The 18,511-nt window shown below is 37.5% G+C and overlaps 1 protein-coding gene across 7 annotated transcripts in view; it reads right to left on the reverse strand.

The window, feature by feature from the left end:
• NAV2 (neuron navigator 2) overlaps window positions 1-18,511 on the reverse strand; it is a 253,203-nt gene that overhangs the window by 142,066 nt on the left and 92,626 nt on the right. For 4 of the 7 annotated variants that reach the window (XM_032224976.1, XM_032225004.1, XM_032224995.1 and 1 more), the window contains exons 7-10: window positions 9,921-11,082; window positions 7,612-7,730; window positions 1,949-2,057; window positions 169-558 (exon numbers count right to left, since the gene is read on the reverse strand). In XM_032224976.1, the coding sequence (XP_032080867.1) occupies window positions 169-558; window positions 1,949-2,057; window positions 7,612-7,730; window positions 9,921-11,082 (1,780 nt within the window). Of the gene's footprint in view, window positions 1-168; window positions 559-1,948; window positions 2,058-7,611; window positions 7,731-9,920; window positions 11,083-11,892; window positions 12,537-18,511 lie in introns of those variants that run through there. The other 3 variants (XM_032225026.1, XM_032225018.1, XM_032224985.1) reach the window with 3 other exon arrangements.

Consider the following 18,511-nt stretch of genomic DNA (forward strand, 5'->3'; position numbering starts at 1 on the left):
TAAACCTGGACTATCTCATCAATAACCACAATGAGCTACCATATATTTAACCAATATATTCTTAATATATTGCACCGTTTAAACTAAATTCAATTGCTGTAACTAATTTTATTTCAAAAGCAGAAAATGTTTTTTTTTAAAGTAACAAACAGGTTAGATTGTACTCACCCGCTTGTAACATCATCAGTCCTTATATTTTTCCCAAGGACATCTCCATCACTCATATAACCTGTAGCATCCAGGTTGATTCCTTCAAGATCTACTTCATCACCTCCTTTTTCTGTGATATCCATGTGGCAAACATTATTGTCCCGAGATGTTGGCTGTCTTCTCAATGGTGCTGAATACATGTAACGTCCTGGTTCTGCATTGATGAATCGGCTGGCATTGGCTCTTGGAGGATACCCATTACCTACTGATGGAGCATCACCTGCCTGGAGGCGGGGACTGGACTGCCCAAGTCTCCAAGATAAGGGTGTGGGCCTACCAGTCAAACTGAGGATGCTGCGTCCGCTTATTTCAGTGGTGACATTGGTATCAAAGGTGGTCTCCAGGGTGCTTAAAATAGGAAAAGATTCAAGATGTAATACATTTCAGCAAATGTTAGGAATATATTATTTAAATATTTAAATACTACATATCTGGGATGAAAGAAAAGGAAGAAAAGGTTTTTTAAAAATCTTATTAATAAACTATGGGATGGAGGAACATTAAATTTTGGCTATAGAACTGCATTTGACCTGTTGACCTGCAACACATTTGGTCAAGGCAAACTACAGAAGTCCACTTAATACATTTTACATCTTAGATGCAATTGTGTTATGGTGTTTCCTTGAGGACCTTTGGTTGAAGATGTCAGTCATAACTATTTATTGTTAATAATTGCATTATTTACCAATGCTCTGTACAGTGCTGAATTCTCCTCTAAAACAATAAATGGCTGTGGAACTTTAATGAATAAACCTAGCAAACTGAACTTGTTAGGGAGCCTTTCCAACAGTGAATTCATTTTAGACTGGGTATAAAATCTAAAGCTTCTTTTCTTTTTTTTTTATAGTTAGGGCAGAAAGTATCTTTGGATATATTACTTCTGAGAAAACTATTTGGCTTTGAGCTTTCAAGTTTTAGGTGGGATTTAAGGACTTTTTAGTTGTATTAAGTTACTGATGGCTTTTTCATATTTTGTCTTCTGTTTGTTGTATTTTTGGAATTCTGATTGTATTATTTAAAAACTAGGAGGGCTTGGATGAAATATATGTGTCTGGGTAAGTAAAACTCCACAGTTGAATCATGCTACTTCTTTGATGTGGTTTCTTTCCAAGCATTTAGCTGATTGCTAAATTGGCAATTTTATTATGTGCTATAATGCAACAATAGACAATTCTGATTTCTGTTTGAAATATTACTAGTGAATATTTTTCACTGCTTTAAAAATATGACCGTGCATACCTCATTAATAGAATTATAAAGCTTTGTTTATCCAAAGGCCAGGTAGGAATTCAAACTATGTGTCTTATCAAACAGGTCAAATGCAGTTCAGCTGCTTGTTTAAACACAATAATGTAGATCTGGTTAAAATACGTTAAGAGTTTCAAAAGTAAACTTAGGTAACTTTTTAAAAAGTAACCTTTGCACCTTTCTATTCAAACATCGCCTTAAAATATTTAACTAATTTTTAACTAATATTTTTTAAGACTCAGCCTTTATATGCAACCGTCTCTGATATGGTTTCTTCCACTTCCTAAACTTACTCTTGATTAATCTCAGTTATGCCCTTATATGGTACAGAGTCTAGTTTTTCATGTAAAATAAAAATAATGAAGTGCAGTGTATAGTCAAATTAATCTTTGCCGTTAGTCATTCATAATAATCTTTCAGAAATAGGTAGTAAAGAATGGGAAGTGTAGTTCTATTCCTTGCAAAGAAATAAAATCAATGTGTTTCTTACCTATGGGACACCTGAGTTCCTCGTAAACTAGACATGGTCTCTTCTAGGTTTTGCCGAAGGTCAGCTATATTCTTGACAGTTCGTAACCTGCGCGTTTCTGGATCTTCTGCTATGGAAAAATGCAACTTATAGATAAGAAGCATTTAGATTTCATCAGCGGAGTATGCACATACATACACATTTCACATTTCCAACTCAAAAAAATACTTTTCTATTCTTACGCTATCTCAGATGCAGACTCCCTCTTTTTGTTTTGTTTTTTTGTAAGCGGTGTTTAATCTTGGATTGAATGGGACATGGTAGGGTATAATAAATCTGATGAACATAGGCCTCTGTTGTACACTAATCTGAATCGTATTTAAAATTTAAAATTATTTGAATTATTGGAGGAGCCCTGATGGTGTAGTGGTTACAATGCAGTATTGCAGGCAAACTCTGCTCCACAGTATTGTGTGGAGTATTGCAGTTCGAGTCTGATGGAGTTCGATTCTGATGGCACTCAAGGCTGACCCATCCTTCCATCCTTCTGATGACAGTAAAAAAAGGACCCAGATTGTTGAAGGCCATATGCTGACATTGTAAACTGCCCAAAGAATGTTTGAAGCACTATGGTGTGGCATATAAATCTAAGTGCTATTGCTATTTATGAATGTATTCATTTCCTTCAACTCCAAACAATCTCAGGCTCTTGCTATTATATTTGTATCCTAGTCTTGTGAAGAAGTCCTAAAGATCAACGTGGATTTGAAAAATTCTGCAAGTCTTCTATTTAGATTCCCATTTTTTAAAAACATGCAACTTTATCCTCTTTGGAGATATCTAACATACAGTTGAAAGAAATTAATCTCATTATTTCTGAAGAAATGGCTTCTTTAAAAAAATATTTTAAATATTAAACATTTTATAGCAAAAACACACGCTGATTTAAGCTAGCTAAATGCAAGAATTTACAATTTCAGGCCAATTGGAATCTACCATTTATATATAAAATTTAAATGGAAGATTATGTTATCTATATGGCTACATGCTCAATACAAAATAGACTCTTAAACACAACCACAATTACTCCATGCACATGCGGAAATGTATGACTAGTTTTTCTTTTTCTTTCTTTATCTCCCCCTCCCCCCAAATTACTTGCATAGGGATTATTCTTTATGCTATTTATGTTGTTTGTATTTGTTGTCATTGCACCAGCGTCATTGTATTGCACCAGTGAGGCTAAAACCAATTCCACTGTATACATGATATACAATGGCAATAAAGACTATACTATACTATAAAAGAACTTGGGGAACACAGAAATAGTGGAGTCCATCAATCTGATTAGAATATCATCTGGAAGCTGTCTAGAAAATTAATAAACAAAGGGTATCTGTCTTAGAATAAGGAGTAATGCAGGAATTATTTTAATGCGCCACCCAAAATTTGTTTTTGAATGTTATAATCATAAAAACAGATTACAGCAATTGTTCACTCTTTATGTTTCCAAAGGGAAGAACAGTACTTGCTCCTTTACCTAAATATGTTTTAGTTATCTCCAGATCAAAGCATGTCTCTCTTCAGAAGTTTCATTTCATTCAAGAGGTTTTCCTCAAAGGTAAACATCCATGGAGTAATACAATCTTAGTCTACAAAAACATTTTGAGTGATCATCATAAAAGGCAAGGCTGATCACTAAAAGCTTGAAAAAAAACCCCTCTGTTCTCCAGGCCACCAATTTCATTGTACTTTATTTCAAGTACTTTACTCCAGGTTTTTGTATGTATTTAAAAGGCACGTAACACAGCTAATAGAGATAGAATACATTTTAAAACATCAGTCAATCAGAAGTATTAGTACTAATTAATAAATCCAGCAAAAAGCAGAGGAAAAAGCCACAACCAGGAAATGGGGGAAAAATGATGCTAGATTAAGTTCAGGCCAAAAGTAATTTTACAAAGTGGGAGCCAATGAGAAATCTACCTTCTGTGAAGATACTGGTGTAGTTTCACAGAATCCAGGTGGGACACAATGACTAAAAGACAAACCTCTTTTGCTCTTCTAATAGATTGAGTAAATTTGTGCAGGAATAAGAAGTCTCAAACACTTTGTTAATATTTGTCCTAATTCCAGGTTTAACAAGAACTTTGTGAATCCCAAAGAGCCCTTTGTAACCTTAGTTTTGAAATCTTAGTAATCCTTTATTAATAATGTGAATAACTTCCTTTAAACCTTTTTAAAGATAAGTGCAAAAGAGACTTGATAAGGGAAAGTTATAAGAAAGAATTACTAGCATTGGCGGAAAGAATAGCTGGCAATTTGAAAGTGCTGATAACTGCACGGTAGATTTCTGTTCATTTTTTCAAACCAAAGACACTTTTCTAAAAAAAAAAAAAAACTTTCTGGAATGAGTAAAAACTTTAAACTCAGTTTACAATCTATGCAAATTAGCCTTGCATCTTGTCAAAATTAGGAACTTTGAAAATACATGCTTTGGACTTAGAGAGCATAGAACCCTACCATGGACAATCCACTTCCTATTGACCCTTGAATTCTCAGCAGCTGCCTATCAATGCAATAGCAATAGCAATAGCAGTTAGACTTATATACCGCTTCATAGGGCTTTCAGCCCTCTCTAAGCGGTTTACAGAGTCAGCATATTGCCCCCAACAACAATCCGGGTCCTCATTTTACCTACCTCGGAAGGATGGAAGGCTGAGTCAACCCTGAGCCGGTGAGATTTGAACAGCTGAACTGCAGAACTGCAGTCAGCTGAAGTAACCTGCAGTGCTGCATTTAACCACTGCGCCACCTCAGCAGTGAGGTGGGGATTCTCCTGGACTCATGGCTGCTGCTTGATGAGAAGGTGACAGCTTTAGCTAGGGATGTCTTTGCACAGATTTATCTTATGCACCAATGAGCTCCTTCCTGGACTAGGAAGTTATGCTCACAGTCACTTATACCTTAGTCATTTCCCAGTTGAATTATTACAATGCATTTTACTTGGGACTGTCCTTGAAAAACACTAGGGAAGTTACAACTGGTCCAGCAGGCATTGTGTACAGTTTTTGATGTTCACAAGTTAGTCATGTTATACCTCTATGGCGCGAGCTATACAGGCTCCCAGTTTCCTTCTGGGTACAGTTGGAGTTGCTGGTTATGATCTTTAAAGCCTAAATGGCATGAGACCTGACTATTTGCAGTCCCATCTCTCCATAAAAATATCTGCTTGTTCCACTAGGTCCGGGTCTTTCCCTGAAATCTTGCCCCAAATCTTGTGGAATATCCTCCCCAAGGGATTTGGCAGGCTCCCACCCATTTAGCCTTTTGAACTATTGTGAACACCTGGCTTTTTATCAAGGTGCTAGGGTAAGAGTCTATTGATAGAAAGTAAGGAATGAGAGTACATAATTGGAGGTTGCTGAAAGGTATCATAATGGGATACTTAAGGTGCAACTTTTTGTTGTACTGTTTTATGATTGTTTTGTGGTTATCAGGTTTGTTGCTGTAATCTGTTTGTTTAAGAGGTAGCCATATAAATCTTTTTAATAAACAAATAAAATAAGAGTGGAAGTACAAAAAGAGGCTCGTGGAGTTGATAACTTAGGTCCACGTAATTAAGCCTTCTCAATCTATTGCCCTTTAGATATGTTGAAACAGCAGCTTCTAAAATTCCCAGGGAATGATGATATAACTGAATTTGTCAAATGTATTTCTGGGCTGAAATGATAAGAGTTTGGGTCAGCTGTAGAAATACCAAATCCCATTTGTAATATGGGATTTCATAGAATATCTGTAACTGCTTCTTCTATACCAGTACTGTACATGTTTTATTAAATCTATTTAGAAATCTGTTGAATAGCACTGGCCACCTGTCTTCATGAAAATATTGTTCAGAGTTCATATATGGCTAAATAATAATCTGTAGTATATTAAAATCTTTACTAGCTGTTATACATTCATAACCTGGGTGGATGATAAATTAGGTGCAACTATACAAAAACTGAACACAGGGGTGAGTAACTTAGTGGATGAAGGATTAATTGTGAGAACAGAAACTGTTGGAAACTTTCCAAAATCTGTGTAACTTCTAAATATTAGCCAGTCTCTTAAAGATAGAGCAATCTAATTACCCAAACACAGAAAACTAGTTTTTTGAAAGGCAAGAATAACCAAGTGAATAGGATATGAAACGAAAAGAACAATTCTGAATCTCCAGCCTTAATAACAGATACAGATAGTACAGTTAACCACTTTTAAATTCTTGATAAAGCAATGTATTCTCTAAAAGAGGTTGAGCTGAAGATAATTAAGGGTTTAGAGGTGTATGGATAAAACCCTGCTTTTACATAAGGCACTTAAAGCTTAAACATATTTGACATTGCAGCCAAGTGAGAATATATGGCTTAGAGCTTCAGTAATGTAGGCTATTTAGGCACTTCAAGTCTTATCTAGAAACTATTGCTATCATAGGTGGGTTTTTTTCAGCATAAAAACGATACTGAAATAATAGGAGCAGTTAGCATTGCATTTCTATTTTTAGATACTGTATATACAAACATTTGGAATACTTCTATTATGAATGCAATGTTTATAGTTTTTCTCCCCAGAAAGGATTTGCCAGTGATATCAACACTTCCTGGGGAACACCCAATTAAGGGCTCCATTCATTTTCCTGTGTAGTTGCCTACCGAAGTGGTATTCATTAATCTACTTGTGGTCACCCATTTTCAAACTGCTCTGTCGTCAGAAGCTGGAGTATGTGAGGGAGGCTCACCCCTTCCCGCAGCAGCAATGGGTCTTGAATACAAGCCTGCCAATTGGCAGCCCAGCAGTCTAACTTCGTGAGCCACTGCGTTCCTCCTATATGTTTATAGTTAATTAGTCTCACTCTAACATACATACACTCATTTTAAGAATTCTACATTGTATGAGGCCTTTGAACATACAATTGCTATTTCAAGAATCAAAACACTTTACTTAAATATTAGGAACTCAGATAATGCCTAGAGCAGTGGTCCCCAACATTTGCAACTTGGTGGCCCAGCTGTGGCAGAGTGAGTGGAACTGGTCCTGCGCGCAGTGGGTGCCATGTGTGTACATGCAACCCTTGTGTGAATTATGGGATGTCATATGGACACACACAGCCTTTGCATCAGTTGACACACATGCACGTCCTTGTACTAGTAGGCCAGTGCATGTGTGCATATAGCTCTTGCACAAGCAGCAGGCTGGCACATGTGGTGGGCCGAGTCATATATGCGCAAGTGCCCACAGCCCGCCACTTATGGAAGTTGAGCTGTGTATGCGCTCCAGCTAGCCAGTCATGCAGCCCAATTCTGAGTAGGCCATGGCCCGGCAGTGGGTTGCAGCCCAGGGGTTGGGGACCCCAGTCTAGAACAATATTTCAGATCCACAGTTTTGTGGGGTTTTTTTAAATTCTTTAAATGATTAAATAAAACATTCTGGCCATTTTACATAAACTTCACAATAGTTATTTAATACAGAATTAACATTTAAAAGAAGTACAAGCGGGCATTTTCAGTAAGTGAGATCTAAATTTTTTTACATTTCTCATGAAAGCAACAGCCTAAATAACAAAGGAAACCTTCTAGAAAAGCATATATTTTTTAATCCTCTGATTCGGAGAGCCAATACACTGAACACATCCTATGTCTTACCAGAAAGATCTTCTAAAATAGGTTGTCCAGTTTTTGTGCAGGGAGCAGATTCCATGTTTGTGCTTCCTCCTCCAGTACTGGACTCTGCTGTTATGTTTCCCTCATTGTCTGTCTGAGATCTGAAGTACAAAGTAGAGGTGAAGCAAAAAGGAAACACATTCATTCATTCATACATTCATTCGACCAAAAGAAGTCTGGCATCAATATAACAATGCTTTCCAGTATAGCATTGTGTCTTTTCCACAGGGTACACTAGCATGCTGATTGTACATAATTTATTAGTCCCATGTTGTCCTAAGTCCTAGAAATGGAAACAGGCACTGAACTGTAAAAAATATGAAATTTCTGCTGTCAAAAGGCCTTCTGCCATCGTTTTAAATAACTTCTGTTCTAAATTAAGTTTCCAGTCAGAACAATAGTCTACACTGGTGACCATCATCCAACAGAGGGAAAGAAAGTTCAATGGGAAATAGATGGTAAAAATGGTAAAATTGAAATAAATAAGTAGATAAAGAATAGTCAGCATGAATAATTCATAATTCATGCTGACTATTCTTTATCTACTTATTTATTTCAATTTTACCATTTTTACCATCTATTTTTTTAAAAGTCCACTGGTAAGGATTTACGTAATACCCTAACTGTATTCACAAAATAGTGTTTCCTCTTTTAATTTTCCTGAATAAGAACCTGAGATTAAAGGAAGAAAATAGTTTATGACAATTTTATGAAATTCTGCAACAAAGATATGATAGCATTTGCAAATGACCAATATAGACAGAATTTTCTAATTATTTTTCTAATGATTCTTTGAGGGACTAGTTGAAACAGAATAGGATAAGAAATATTGAATACTGGTGGCAACTGCCTTTTCTCTATTCCTGGCATTATAAACAAACAAAACAGAATATGAATTTTCCATGTTCACATCTGCATGCTGTATTTTATATTCCCTTGGGTAGCATTTTAAAAGTATACTGGACTACTACTATGTTAATTTGGACCAACAAACACCATTGCTTCACATAAATAGAAAGCATCAATGCATTCATTTAAAGAAGTGTGACAAAGACAAATGCTACTGCAGGCCACTTACATAAGAAACAGAATCACATGGCTTTTCATCTTATATTTCAATACCATTTTGGCTGAATGTGTGAAAGAAGACTACGAATGTATTCCTGCTCTGTTATGTTCTATTCAAATAGTATAATAAAGTCTCCTGCTTGAACAGGGGGCTGGACTACAAAACCTCCAAGGTCCCTTCCATATTCTATTCTGTTCTGTTCTCCTCTCCCATCCCATCCCATCTCTCTTTATCTATGGACTGGTGTAATAATGGCTATTAATGATGGATGTAATTGCACTAATACAATATTTGGAGTGAGATGAATGGTGTTAGGAACAACTAGTCTGTAGAAAATTAAGCTCTTATGATGGTCTTTCTTCTTAGGAGGACCTGGAATGCCATAGGTATAATATTTTTATTTAATCATATAATGTATTAACTCATACTTCATCTTTTTGACTTTGTTCTTGAACATTTTTGCTCTCAGTTATTTTTCTAACAAAATATATCTATAATCACATAAGGCACATCAGACAAGTCTGAATTCACTTTTTCAGCCCTCAAAAATGTTGTCCAGGTTATGGCTTTGGTTGATAATGGAATGTAGCAATTAACTGATTAGTTGATTACCCTCAAATTATGACAACGAAACCAGAGGAGCTATATCTACTTTTAACCAATGTATCAAGCCAGAATATTTCTGTGGTTACAAAAAAACTACAGAGAATATTTTTTAATTCTGCACCCAAAGCAATTAAATGCCATTAGGTTTTGGCACAAAGATAACAAAACTATGATTTGATAATATAAAATTATTGTTTATGCCATAATTAATTTTCTCCTTACCTACCTACCACTTTTTCTTAAAAAAAAAAGAGGAAGAGGAGGAACAGCATGAGAAGAAGGAAACTTTTCTTGTATGTAATAGTACATTGCCCTCAGCCAAATGGTGCCATGTTTTCTCAAGTCAAAAGCTACACATAACCCGTTAACTGTTATGCCAAAGTCACATTACAAAACAAAAGTAGCAGATCAAGAACAAGGTAAAAAGGGTAAAATTAGATGGGGCTGCAATTCGCCAACCTTCCAAGGACTACTTGCATTCCTATGACCTCAGAATATGCATTGTGGCCCATGTCTATTTAAAATAAATAGCACCAAGCAACTCAGCAGATACCATAGTTGTCTTCCTCCTTCAAGAAAGCTATATGACAAGTCATGGTTAAAAGTTGCTCCTTACCTGTACATGAACGGAGCTACTGTGGCGGTATTTGGATGGCTGTATTGCTGTTGCGGATGAGGTAGCTGAACACTCACAGTATTGCTTCCTGTTGTCTGGGTGGTACTATTAGTTGGCCCATTGACAGCATGGCTGCTGCTGCTGGAACTTAAAGCTGACCAACCTCCCATTCCTCTCCCATCAGTGGAGGCTAAACTTGACGTAGAACTTGAATTCTTGCAATCTAGCTGTGCTTTTGGATGAGAGAGGCTGGAAGCTGGCTTTGCGCTTCGGCTTCTTTCACCTTCCTTGGCAGAACAACTTGGGGCACTTGAGGATTTCCCTGTGGTGTTTTTCATCCCTGGTTTTGGTATTCCACTATGTGAAGGGGCAGCTGCTTCTTTCTTGGCACTGTTGAGCTTTCCTCCTTTTGGGATAAAGCTTGCAATCTTGGAGGATTTTTTTGGCATTTCGTTTACAGCAGGAGGAACCTGTTCTTCTTTCAGCTCTTCTTTCACATCAGCTTTTTCTATCACAGATGTTCTCTTGGCCACATCTTTGTTTTTTTCCTTTTCTTTCTCCTTTTCCTTTTCCTTTTCTTTTTCCTTCTCCTTTTCTTTTTCTTTTTGTTTCTCTTTTTCTTTTTCATTGCCCTTTGGGGAACTCTTTTTATTGGTCAGAGCCCGACTAAATGTCCGTTGTGCAATTCCCTTAAGTGCAATTTTGGGACTATTTGATGTGGGTCCTGTGGTGTTTAAGTTCCGATTTGCAGCCTCCATCTCCTCACTTTCATCAAAGTTTGAGAGGCCTTCTAATCTTTCACAACTAGTGTCCCGAGACCCCGGACATTCAAGAGATGACCCTACTGCTTTGGAACCCCCTTTTGTATTGAATAGTTTCAACTTCTCCAGCATTGATTTCTGACCATTGGGAGTAGTTTTGACCATCTCTGGGACGGGTTTGGGAGGCTCCTGAACCTGCTGTTTTACAGTTAATGTGGATGTTGTGGTTGTGTGCTTAGCACTTAATGATTTGCTGCGCCAAGGTTTAACTGCAGAATTGGGCTGGGGGATGGCTGAAGAATTATTGCAACTGGCTGCATTGTTGCTACTGCTGCTTTGAACCAAAGAAGTTGCATTTTCATTCATTCCTGTGGGTTGGGGATCTAAACTGTCTGCTGGTTCTGGGGAGAGAGGGAAAAAAAAGAAGATACAAGATTATTGGCATTTTGGATTTGGATTTGGACAAAATCTTCAGGTCAACATGATTTGCTTTTACAGTATTTGAAAAAAATATAGACATGACATTTTATATTCTATTCTATTCTATCCATCCATCCATCCATCCATCCATCCATCCATCCATCCATCCATCCATCCATCTATTTTTGGACTTGAATTAAGATCAGTTGTTTTGGAGGAGAGACTAATATAACCAGCTTTTGACAATAAAAATTGTTAAAGATTCTATTTCAATTGCAAATTTACTGAAAACTCCATCTCTTTCTTAACTGCTCTGGATCATCCAATCTACATTTAAGTGTTTACCCCCTTTATAGTGATACAGTTTGGAAGCTGTCCAACCAAAGATGTATTTCAAATAAAGAAGCAAACATGAACTCCATGCGTATGGAACCATCCAGCTTGACAATTCTGAAAAATAATTGAACTAACAATTCCAAATGTAACAAGAATCAAACAAAATAAAACCAATGTTCGCATACCAGAATCACCACAAACAAAACAAAGTCCCACAACAACCAAACCGTAAGTATATATTTCATTTCCTAATCCACAAAGCTAAAATATCTGATACCTTTATCTTGACAAAAATTTATGTATAATCAAATTCATCTTAGTCTGACAGCAGCTAAAATGATAAAGCTGAAAATTTTATTTGATGAATTCAAATCTCTTCTATGTTCTTTTTTTCTGAAGGCGTTTCACTTTGCTTTTTCTTTTAAAAAGAGAGTTTAAAAATCTCCCTTACTCACCTCTGGAGAGCCACCGCTTTTTAAAGCTACTCCTTGCAAAGTTTCTCTTCTGGAGATATTACATCCCAATTACTGCAAACACGTCTTCTGTTAGACTGCTGATGCTTCCAATTAACTTTTGTCATCTCTCAACTGTTAGCCTGCCCTGCAGCCAGCTGGGGATTAACGGCTTTTACCTGCTATCCTGGGATCCTTTAGCAATAAACGGCAACTAGAGCTTCTTGTGCTTTTTGAACTTAAAAATAAACAGCAACCGGCAGTGAACGTTTGCAGCAGTTTGGAAAAAGAACTGTGGATGTTGTTTTCTGAATCATACACGGCTGAAGCCACAGAGAGTCTTTGACTTCACTTTTAACTGCTCGCGGAAGAGACAGCTCCGTTAATCTCACCAGTGTGATTTGCATCAAACTGCTTCATATTTCTAAGCACACCCATCTTCCTTACTTAGCAGAGATTTAGGTTTCTAAGAGAATTCTCTTGCAGTCAACTCCCACTGTCCTAACTGAAACAGCAGATGTGCCTGCTCATTTTATGGAGAGCAGGCATTGCTAGGATTGGAAGATTTCCAGAGTGTCATTAATTATAAGTGATTAAACTAGATAATCTCTATTGCACTTTTTCCCACCCTTACACTTATACCAGAAGTTTGGAAAAGGAAACCAAGTTAGGTCTAATGCCTCACAGAATGAACTAGATTTATAGATTTTTTTTCTAGGTGTAGTTAAATACTTAAGCAATCCTTCTTCATTTTGCAATTGGGACAGAAGTTAAAAGTTCATCGGAGGTATGAATACACACTACATGTCTATGCACATACAACACATACAAATCAGTTCACAGGTTATGCCAGCCCACTAAACATATGATTTTATGCCCAATTCTGTATGCAAACTTTAAATTACCCGTAGAGATCAAGAACCTAATTTAATTCTAAAGCATCAGCTGCAGCTTGGAGGAATAATTCAATATTTTATGCAAAGTTCTGTATCCCATCCTTCTGATGGATATGGATCATTCAGCTACATGTGGAATTAAGATATTAAAGACTGCTTTGAACATTTCCAGAAAATGCTAAAATCCTTAGTCCTTTAAAAAAAAAATGTTTTAGTGCATTAGATCAATGCTGAATCCGGGACTAGCCCTTGCAATTTTCTTTGGCAGGATTTCCAGAAGTGATTTGCCATTGCTTCCTTCTTAGGGCTTAGAGAGAATGACTGAAAGGTCACTCAACTGGCTTCTTGCCTATTGCCCAGAACTAGAACTCACTACTTCTAGCTTTGTGCCTTAATTACTGCACAAACTGGCTCTCTTAGTACTATAATATTTGTAAGCACTTCCCAATTGTTGTTGATGTTAGTTGTGAAGTCATGTCTGAATCATCGCAACCCTATGGACAATGTTCCTCCATGCCTTTCTGTCCTCTACCATTCCCCAGTGTCCATTTAAGCTCATGCTGACTGCTTCGGTGATTCCATCCAGCCACCTCATTCTCTGTTGTCCCCTTCTTCTTTTGCCCCCAGTCTTTCCCAGCATTAGGCTCTTCTCCAGCAAGTTTCCAATTCTCCATCCCATTATACCTTTTATTATAAGTAAACTGTTAATTCTTTAAAATAGAAAAGGGTCTTCTTTTATTTTTGTGGAAAACTCATGGGGATGGAGTTGCATAAAAAGTAGTGAAGGCAATGGTTCAATAGAGGAAGGCATTCATTTTTGGCTTCTACTTCTGATTCACCTAAATCACAAACCACGGAAATAGCAGTCATGTCTAGATGCTTGATGTGATTGATTGTACAGAATTTTTGAAATTAGACTGAGGTTTATGAGCAACTGGATAAGAGTTATATACAGCCCTTGGGCACTAATTGCCTAACCCTGCCTTCAATAAAGGAGTTGTATATAGGGAACTGATGGCTCTAACTATAGATGGAATTAGGGGTGGGTTCCTGCCTGTTCTAACCTCTTTTATAGAAGAGGTTCCACAAATCTACAGTGCCGTTTAGAACCAGTTCCAGTTCCCTCTCCCCGCCCATCCGCACATCATCAAGATGAAGAATGTGAGGAGGAATTCGGGGAATTGAAGTCCACAAGTTGTCAAATTTGAACACCCCGGTTTTTTTTTCTAAAGGGTTAGGGGTGCAAGGGTCTTGTAACTTGACAGCTTTAAGACTTGCATGCTTCAAATGCCAGAGTTTCTGAGCCAACATTTTGGTTGCTAAGCAAGAGCATTGTTAAGTGAGTTTCACCACATTTTACAAGTTGGCCACACCCACCCAGTCACATGGCTGGCAAGCCACTCCCACTTGGTCTCATGGCCAGCAAGCCACTCCCACAAAGCAGGCCACACCTACAGAAGAGGTTCTAAAAAAATTTGAAACCCACCACTGGAATCCACAAAATGGACCCATCCCTTCAGATTTGGATGCTGCAGAGGTGTCAAGTGAAACCTAGTAACACATTACCCTTAATATTTATCCTTGTTATGGATAGATTGTAAAAACGTTATAGAGATAAAGCATTCTCCTTAATTCCCAATCTAGAGCTCTTGGGTGATCCCTAGATCCTTGTGTTAGGATTTTACCATGAAACTGCCTTATGAATGAATAAATGCCGATCGTTACTTCAGCTGCTTTTTCAGGTCATTGGCTTTGGTCCTAGTTCAGTGATATACCTTCAAACATTTCATTTTGGGGAAAAAAATTCCTTGCACTGAGCTTCTCAGATTGTCTCATTTTGCAATGCGTAAAATTATTTCCCACCTGTTATCTTCCCTGAGGCAGTTTTGTTTCTTCCTGAGAGTTTGCCAACTTTACCCAACAACAAGTGAGACATGTTCAAATTCAAAATATGGTTAGGCTAAATGAGTACTTTCTCTCCTCCTTTCAAAGCAAGAGCTCGGCTTGGAATTTATTTAATTCCCAGTGTTTCTGTTACAGATTCGCTGGTGGTCCTGTTTGAATGCCAATGCATATGTATCACAGTTAACTTGAATTTCATCAGCTCCTGTTATATCTCGACTGCAAATTCAAACCTAGCCACTCACAATTAAACTACGTCAATAGTTTAAATTGTTCTGTGAAATGTTTGTGTAAGAAGAATTGGAGAAAACGCATATAATTTCCCATAATTCGTCAAGTTAAAACTAAACACAGGCTGCTTCCTTCTGGTTACCACTAGCTGTAGAGATTTGTCAGAAATAAAGAAAATTACTTCTAGGACATAATTCTAACTAACTTTAGTTGTTGGGAGGAACCCCAAAAAAATGAGTTTATAAACACTAGGGAATGAGATGGGGCAAATGTGTGTGTGGGAAATCTGTAGCCTCCCAGATATCAAGTGTTGGGAGAAAACCTCTCACTGTCCCTCACAAGAATCATAGTGGGGTGAATGGAATAAGAGATCATCCTATGACCATCACTTGCAAATATAGTTAAATTTAGCTGGTCTTTTTGAGAGAAAGCAATGGTTTCTCTCAGACAACAAGTATGTATCTTCTTCTAGAACTCCTAGATCCCAGAGGTGTAATGAATCACAGAACTGTAACTTCTCTCCTTGCTAAACAAATAGTTACATGAAAAATGATGCATCTCCATCCAAGAATAAACAAAGGCCAAGTTGGCCAGTTTGAGAATACTCAATTCTACAGATTTGATCTTCTAGCAGTGAGAATTAGTGATACTCCATGTAGCCTGTCAGTGTCTGTGGAGAGTATGTATGTGCCCTGCCCTCTTTCTCATTGGTGAGAGAGAGTAGGTGCCAAAAGTGTGGGAATCACATGGCCTCAAACCCTTAAGACCTGGCTCTTCCTTTAGGTCCTGGGACAGAAAATTATGTAACTCATTAAAGTATATCAATATGTGACTTTATTGAACTTAGTGCTATATGTGTGCTTCTAGTGATTTTTATTACATTTTATTGTTATTTTTACTGTTAGCCATACAGGGTTGCTTGGCAAATGGGCAAGCATGCAAATTGAATTGTATTAATTATATAAAATTTGGTATGGGTTATATTAAGTCAATCAACGCACATACAGTAATAGGTTTTGTTATGGGTTCTTGAGGTAAGCTCAAAATCAGAATATTACAACCTTATTTGAAATCAGATATATCCAACCCTTGGACAACAAGCGGCCTTGGATAGCTAGTAATGTTGCTCCACAGGGTAATTAAAAATTGAAAATAATAAATGAGTTTTAATGGATATAAATATCATATATCTTATATGCAGTCCAACACAATTCTTATTTGCTCAATGTGGCCTAGGCAAGCCAACAGGTTAGACAACCATGCTTTAGAGCAAAGTTCTCCAACCTTTCTGGAGTACGGGCAGGGGGAAAAGAGGTGATAGTTTTGTGGGAGGGACAGATATGTGTGTGTGTGTAAGTACAAACACCCATTGCTAGCACAAGGGCAGTGAGAGTCTGCATGTGCTCACTAGCCAGCTACTCATGTGACCCGGTGGCCAATAGACTGTGGCTCAGTACTGGTTGATGCAATATCCTTGCCGTGATTATAGTACAGGTGCATACACTTGCAGAGGTAACTGTCAGTCGACAAAGGATAATCTTATTCTCTAACCCATTTGGCAGGAAAAAGGTGTGAAACAGCTTAAATTAGCAGAGGTGTGAAACTCACTGGTGAACAAAAAGTTTTTGGCAGGCAAAATGGAACAACAGTCCAATCTTGTTTGGCAAAATCTGATTAATTGCATATGAGAGAAGCAAAACAAGGGTGTTGAGTTCAATATGATTTACATTTGAAGGTACACATTGCAGAACATTATTGAAAATTCTGTAGAATGACTATAGCTACTCAAACAAAATAGTCAATTGGTTTGCTTCTGTACCATTAACAGTCAGAATGTTCTTCATGGCCTAAAACTTAAGAACACTTCATACCAATTCTTATAGATAAAATTTCCATTCAAATGAATGGAATGCACCTCATGAGCGAATATTTGAAACTGAAGCAAGATATTCCTATACGGAAGACATACTGTTGGAAGTGATGGATTTACAGTAGGCTTATTTGATGGGATCCTCAGTTAGCCCAGTGGTAACACAAAATTAGGATAGTTATAGGTCTATTACAGAAGAGGTATTGCCCATTTTATAATCCCCACAGCCATTAGGCTAATTATAAAAGTTACTAGGATTCAATGAGAGGGAAATTGATCAAGTATCACAGGATAGTTCAAATTGAGCAAGGAAAGAAGTGCTTGTGTTTAGATGGTTTGTCAGCTAAAGAGGCAAGGACCATGGCTGCTATATTGTTCCTTGGACTGGAGTGATATGGAGACCAACAGTTGTGGTCTATTTTGTTTCACGTGCAGGTTGTAATGTGGGATAATATTGGTTGCCACTTGATTTCAATACTGGAACATGGTACTGAAGATTAATCAACAGTTCTCTTGTCACAAGAGAGTCTACTGTCATAGTTAAATCCGTGATCTGTAAGCAAAGGCTTTCCTCTTATACTGATGACACTAGGAATAGCTAAATCTAGCTGCCAGACCTCACACAAGGCTTGGATATAAATCTCCACACTCTTAATTCAGGGATCAGCCTACTTGGCAGATGTGACTTGTTTAAAATAGTGTCTTTTTAGTAGACAAGAATGAGACTACATGTACATAGATGACCCACCCACCAGTCATATACAGAACTAAAGACCTTTTAAAATTGATTTATGACCACAATTAAGCCCAACATTTCCACTGCTAAGCAATACAGTTATTAAGTTATTGAGCTCATTTTATCATCTTAGTTGCCACAGTTGTTAAGTGAATCATTGCAGTTACTAAGTTAGTAACATGGTTTTAAGTGGATCTAGCTTCCCCATTAACTTAGCTTGTCAGAAGGTCATAAAAAGTCATCACATGATATTTACTGGGAGAGAGAGAGAGAGAGAGAGGGAGAGGGAGAGGGAGAGGGAAAGAGATAATGTATATGTATGTGTATGTATGTCAGGGTGGGTTCCTGCCAGTTCTAACCTCTTCTATAGAAGAGGTTCCACAAATCTACAGTGCCATTTAGAACCAGTTCCAGCTCCCTCCCTCTGCCCATCGGCACATCATCAAAATGAAGAGCGAGAAGAGGAACTCTGGGAGTTGAAGTCCACAAGTCTTAAAGCTGTCAAGTTTGAACACCCCTTGGGTTTTTTTCTAAAGGGTTAGGGGTACAAGGGTCTTGTAATTTGACAGCTTTAAGTTTTATGTGCTTCTAATGCCAGAGTTCCTGAACCAACATTTTGGTTGCTAAACAAGAGTGTTGTTAAGTGAGTTTCACCACATTTTACAAGTTGGCCATGTCCACCCTGTCACATGGCCAGCAAGGCACTCCCACTCGGTCACATGGCCAGCAAGGCACTCCCATCTGGTCACATGGCCAGCAAGCCACTCCCACAAAGCAGGCCACACCTACAGAAGAAGTTCTAAAAAAATTTGAAACCCACCACTGATATATGTACATACATATATACATATATACATATATACATATATACATATATACATACAGACAGACAGACAGACAGACAGACAGACACAAACACACACATATATATGATCCTGGTACACTGCAACCATCATATACATACACACATTCATACATTCATTTATA

This window comes from Thamnophis elegans, chromosome 1 (assembly GCF_009769535.1).
Source record: "Thamnophis elegans isolate rThaEle1 chromosome 1, rThaEle1.pri, whole genome shotgun sequence".
Lineage (NCBI taxonomy): Eukaryota > Metazoa > Chordata > Lepidosauria > Squamata > Colubridae > Thamnophis > Thamnophis elegans.